We start from the raw sequence: 6,020 nt of genomic DNA on the forward strand, positions 1-6,020 counted from the left end.
GTATTTCATTGACTTTTGCTGTGAAATCAAATTTGGGGGGATTTTGGGTTTTTTTTTTACCTAGGAGGGATTTTTACCTGTTACCAAATTATACTCTTCATCCATATGTGTACAGTTGCGTCCGCCTTACTCAGTGCTGGTCAACTTAGTATGACACTTGAGTTGTTGAATTTTACAAATAGGTATTTTGATGGACCTTCTATTTACACGGGATACGCCCATAATACCTCCGCCCAAAATGCCTCCGTCCAAAATCCCACACCCAGAATCCCTCCACCCAGAATACCCTCATATGTGTCCAAAATACCTCCACCCAGAATTTAAAAAAAATACTATAATTATATTATTTAGATGTTTAAAGTACCACCAATATTGACTATTATACATGTATAGGATCATATATAATGTATTACGGTATATATAAACCTACTGAATAATAATTGAATAACAATTAATGACAATGTTCACTTGCAATTAGTTTTGGCTGGGAATATTAATTAGTTTATCTCATGTCTTTAATCTTATGCTAGATTTCTCTGGAAACTATTCAATATTTAGATTATAGAATATTAATTAGTCCTATAATCTAAGAAAACAATGTACTACATTTCGCTTTACACACTGAATTCAGTTCATTTTCATTTAAGTGCAACTATGATCACTGAAATTAACATTATACTTTGTTTTGCTCAATTAACTACTTTTAAACTATAGAACTTTGGTTTATTTGAGTATTGCCTGTAAATTAAAACTTGGGGGGGGACAAAATATTCATTCTAAAAAATTATATTTCTAATAGGTTCAAATTTTTGTCCTCCAGGCATAAACCCATTAGATCTAGGGCCTGGAGGTATTTTGGACACATATGAGGGTATTCTGGGTGGAGGGATTCTGGGTGTGGGATATTTGGGTGGAGGTATTTTGGGCGGAGGTATTATGACCCGGATTCATTTACACAGCCGATAGTCAATTGGTGAAATATTTTCAATACCAATGCTACTAAGGCTGAGTTGTGGTCAATGGTAGTTCATTCAATGTTATAAAAACTGTGATGATCTGATACATTACTGCGTTGTATGCTTTTGATATTTTTGTGTTGTATGACTTCATTGGTGATTATATTTCTCAGGTATCATTTACATTTTACTTTACATTTTATTGTATCATATATTGTACATAATAGCAATGATTTATTCTCCATAGTCTTAATCTGCAATCTTGATATTGGTTTATTGATGCATATGTTTGTTTACAATATACTTAATTAGGCTGTTTAAAATTGAGAAACACTAATTAGTGAGTGACTTGTGACTTAACTAATTTTTTTTAAATAAAGAAGTTTCCAGTTTCTAGGCGCCATTTTGTGGCGGTCCCTCGAGGTCCCCATTGTTGCGATAATTTGCACTCATTTTTAAAACATAAGTTTAGATTGAATATCATATAGTTCTGCAGTCCCTTGCTCGACGAAATTAATTTATACACCATTTTTAAGGAAACGAAATGCAGATATTTGCTGGCGTTTCTTGGAATTTTTGAACGCAACAATTGAGAACACTGACGATGTGACCCCAAGGACCGCATATCTTAACCGCGCGTAAAAGAAATCGCAACATTCATTAATTTCAAAATATCTAAGTATCTCTTAAAGCTATATTTCCAATTTTTACAGAGTTTAAAGAGGGTTATTTGCAGTTTAAGCCTGCGTTGAATATTTTTTTGAATATCTTTCCTGACGACTGATCTGTACCCGCTTGAGTTTGAGATTACCCGATAAAGTTAGATAATTTGATACGCCTTCAACAAATCTTCCAGGGGCCAGTTGCATAGTTATGGCTTAGACTTAAGACCAGTCTAAGACCAACTTAGTTCTATAGCCAATCTAACAACTTGAGACCAGTCTTAAGATTTAAGACCACTTTTGGACTTAAGTCACAAACTGTGCAACTGGCCCCCGATCCTTAGCTGCTATGTACTATTCAAAGTCAAAAAACTTAGTACGGAGAGTATTACCAGGCAGTGGATACGGCGCACCAAAAAATGAAACCAAATTTTGCAACTCTGGAAAATAAATACATGTACCACCGATAAAAATTCCACTGTAATACTAGTCAAACCTCGCTACAACGAGATCTTTTATAACGAAATATCGGTTTAATCAAACGTGTCCGGCGCAAAAAAGTCTACTGCTACCCCGATACCACTGTTACCAGTGATACTGCCCGATCCTCTCCCAGACCGGTGATACTACTGCTACCCCAATACCACTGATACCAGTGATACTGCCCGATCCTTCAGGAGACCGGTGATACTACTGCTACCCCGATACCACTGTTACCAGTGATACTGCCCGATCCTTCTGGAGACCGGTGATACTACTGCTACCCCGATACCACTGTTACCAGTGATACTGCCCGATCCTTCTGGAGACCGGTGATACTACTGCTACCCCGATACCACTGTTACCAGTGATACTGCCCGATCCTCTCCGAGACCGGTGATACTACTGCTACCCCGATACCACTGTTACCAGTGATACTGTCCGATCCTTCAGGAGACCGGTGATACTACTGCTACCCCGATACCACTGTTACCAGTGATACTGCCCGATCCTCTCCGAGACCGGTGATACTACTGCTACCCCGATACCACTGTTACCAGTGATACTGCCCGATCCTCTCCGAGACCGGTGATACTACTGCTACCCCGATACCACTGTTACCAGTGATACTGTCCGATCCTTCAGGAGACCGGTGATACTACTGCTACCCCGATACCACTGATACCAGTGATACTGCCCGATCCTCTCGGAGACCGGTGATACTACTGATACCCCGATACCACTGTTACCAGAGATACTGCCCGATCCTCTCGGAGACCGGTGATACTACTGCTACCCCGATACCACTGTTACCAGTGATACTGTCCGATCCTCTCGGAGACCGGTGATACTACTGCTACCCCGATACCACTGATACCAGTGATACTGCCCGATCCTTCAGGAGACCGGTGATACTACTGCTACCCCGATACCACTGATACCAGTGATACTGTCCGATCCTCTCAGAGACCGATGATACTACTGCTACCCCGATATCACTGTTACCAGTGATACTGCCCGATCCTCTCCGAGACCGGTGATACTACTGCTACCCCGATACCACTGTTACCAGTGATACTGCCCGATCCTCTCGGAGACCGGTGATACTACTGATACCCCGATACCACTGTTACCAGTGATACTGCCCGATCCTCTCCAAGACCGGTGATACTACTGATACCCCGATACCACTGTTACCAGTGATACTGCCCGATCCTTCCAGAGACCGGTGATACAACTGATACCCCGATACCACTGTTACCAGTGATACTGCCCGATCCTCTCCAAGACCGGTGATACTACTGATACCCCGATACCACTGTTACCAGTGATACTGTCCGATCCTTCTGGAGACCGGTGATACTACTGCTACCCCGATACCACTGTTACCAGTGATACTGTCCGATCCTCTCAGAGACCGATGATACTACTGATACCAGTGTTGCTACGGATGCTTTCGGCCCGTGTTGTATGCGGTGGTCCTGTTCTCACTGTATTGTCCCATGGCGCCCTCTACATAGCCGCCATCTTGAAACGGTGTTCTGGTACACCACCGAACAACCGGAAAAATCAAGAGCTCAACGACCTTGGGCCGTTTCACGGGATAACCGTTTTTCAGATTCGGAGCACTCCCTCCAAATCAAAGCGAAAGAATAACCACCGAACTGGAATTCATCCTACCTATACTATTTCTGTCATTCCTGCAACTCAATCTTTTTCAGGACGGTGAACAATTTCACTGGAACGAATTTGTGAGCAAATTAGGACATTAGATTGGAGTGCGGAATATCCACCGTACGGTGCTGCCATCGGGCCACTACCATCAAGCTGAATTATTCTGAAGGTCGTTGTTCTACCCACAAAAATAGAAAATCCACTCGATTGCATTTCTGGCCCATGTTATTTCTCCGTCTATTCTATTCCCCTGCGAAATTAAACCCTAAAAATCACAATGATGGATATTGATGAAAGCTACGAAAACCAAGAACACACTGGACCCGGTTTTGTTGGAATTAAATTTTGTCAAGAATGGTAAGCTTCCTCCTCTCCTCCATCCTCGCTTGCCAGGGGTCCAGTATCACTCCCGAACTCGCTTCCACCAGCCCCCTGGCCTCACGAAGCGTGATTCCATTACTGGCGCTGTTGCGCATGACGTCATATATCGATTTGTGAAATACTTCCTTGTTCGGTAAAACGTTCGCTGATTGGTCCATTTAACGGGAAAACCAACAGAAGTCTACTGTCGGTTTGTTACAAGCGCTGTGATTGGTACGACCGGATTCTGGTCGGCAAGTAACGACTCCAATGACTCGTGAGGTCAAGGGGTTCGGAGAACAGCTTTAGCGTAGTGGGTTCGAATCCCTTGACGGGTGAAGATGCCTCTCCTCCTCCTCGCTCGCTTTTTCTTTTGTCGACAAACTTGTCTTGTTAGAATTTGGAAACTCCACAAAATGTGTGCTGTATCGAAACCAACCTAATCACGAAATCGATAACTTTTATTCCAGTAACAACATGTTATACCCTAAAGAAGACAAGGAAAACAAAATCTTATTATATGCGGTAAGATATAATTCGAGTTGGTCTACTAATAAAATTGGTTATAGCGTCAACGTGCATCAAGATGACTGTAGCCAACGTACTCATAACGGTCATCCTTTACCAAGACCAAATTACATGAAATATCCGTTTTAGATCGTATTTAATCATATCAGTAATTAATAATAGCATCTTAATCAACTTTAATAAAAACTTTTAATTTAAGCGAACCTTTGTGTGTTTATATTTCTAGTGCAGAAACTGTGATTTTCAAATGGAAGCTGACAATCCGTGTATTTACGTGAACAAAATTCAACATGATGTGGAGTAAGTTTCCGAGTCATGAAGATTGAATATCACTGAATTTGAAATATCTGAAAATACTATACCACTGCCTTAATAGTTCAACCCCCTATTCACCATTGGGACACTTCGGAATTTTTTTCTTTTCGTTTTAGAACATAATCCTAAGGTAATTGGTGTGGTTTGATATTATTCTGCTCCTCCTCTGTAGTCGGCTCTCTGTAGGGTTGAAATGACAAACTATTCAGACAATTCTTAGTCCTAAACCTGAACAGATTTAAATGACAGATCTATATACAGAATTTTGTTCGTATAGTTCTGTTATGAAGTCTAAAGTGAAAGCGTATGTTATTCTTTCTTTCATTTAGTGAATTGACACAAATCGTAGCTGATGTCATCGCAGATCCAACGCTTCCTCGTACAGAAGATCATCCCTGCCCGAAATGTGGTCACCGCGAAGCTGTATTTTTCCAGTCAAGCAGCACTAAGGCTGAAGTGAGTTTCAGATGTTCTTACCGAAGCCTATATATCTCTATTTGACCTGTTGAACTACATAGAATTGCCCGAAATCATCTTCACGCAAATATATTTCAATATTTTTCAGGAAGGTATGCGACTCTACTATGTCTGTACATTGTCTAAATGTGCTCACAGATGGACGGAATGAAAAAAGATTGTTTGTGTATTGCATTTATGTATTCTTTTAAATAAATATATTATATATGTATCAAATCAAGTCATACATTTTCTTTTTATCGAGGTTATTTAGTGTTAGGATCCATGATTTATCATCGTTCAGACTGTATGAGCGACCATTCAATAGCTGAAAGATGCTAAAGTTCCATCGAATTACAAGTTCTTTAAGAAGTGCCACGAGTCGGGACGTACCTCCCAACCTGCGAGACGGTAGTTAGATTTTTTGAAATGTTGAATAATGACAACGTAATGAATTTAGGCAGTCGGTGAGGCTATGAGGTTCCAATCTTCAAACTTCACTCATACGAGTTGATGAATAGTGAAGCCTTTCCTCGAGGAAAATAAATCGAAATGCAACTGAATTGATTTCAGATTTTTTAATGTTTTA

The 6,020-nt window shown here is 40.7% G+C and overlaps 1 protein-coding gene across 1 annotated transcript; it reads left to right on the top strand.

Annotated features, from left to right (window-relative positions):
- The first annotated feature begins 3,896 nt into the window (after positions 1-3,896).
- LOC141914805 (DNA-directed RNA polymerase II subunit RPB9-like) lies at positions 3,897-5,626 on the top strand. The gene is made up of 5 exons (XM_074806113.1): positions 3,897-4,129; positions 4,603-4,657; positions 4,887-4,960; positions 5,305-5,431; positions 5,541-5,626. The coding sequence occupies exons 1-5, from the start codon at positions 4,050-4,052 to the stop codon at positions 5,601-5,603; spliced, it is 399 nt and encodes a 132-aa protein (XP_074662214.1). The 5' UTR covers positions 3,897-4,049; the 3' UTR covers positions 5,604-5,626.
- Positions 5,627-6,020: the final 394 nt, after the last annotated feature.

The sequence above is a fragment of the Tubulanus polymorphus genome, chromosome 1 (genome assembly GCF_964204645.1).
Source record: "Tubulanus polymorphus chromosome 1, tnTubPoly1.2, whole genome shotgun sequence".
NCBI classification, from domain to species: Eukaryota; Metazoa; Nemertea; class Palaeonemertea; order Tubulaniformes; family Tubulanidae; genus Tubulanus; species Tubulanus polymorphus.

Excerpts from the sequence above, each read along its gene's own strand:
- LOC141914805 (XM_074806113.1), top strand. The coding sequence starts at position 4,050 with ATGATGGATATTGATGAAAGCTACGAAAACCAAGAACACACTGGACCC. Across the intron at positions 4,130-4,602 it reads ATTAAATTTTGTCAAGAATG|TAACAACATGTTATACCCTA; the intron begins GTAAGCTTCCTC and ends CTTTTATTCCAG. Across the intron at positions 4,658-4,886 it reads ACAAAATCTTATTATATGCG|TGCAGAAACTGTGATTTTCA; the intron begins GTAAGATATAAT and ends TTATATTTCTAG.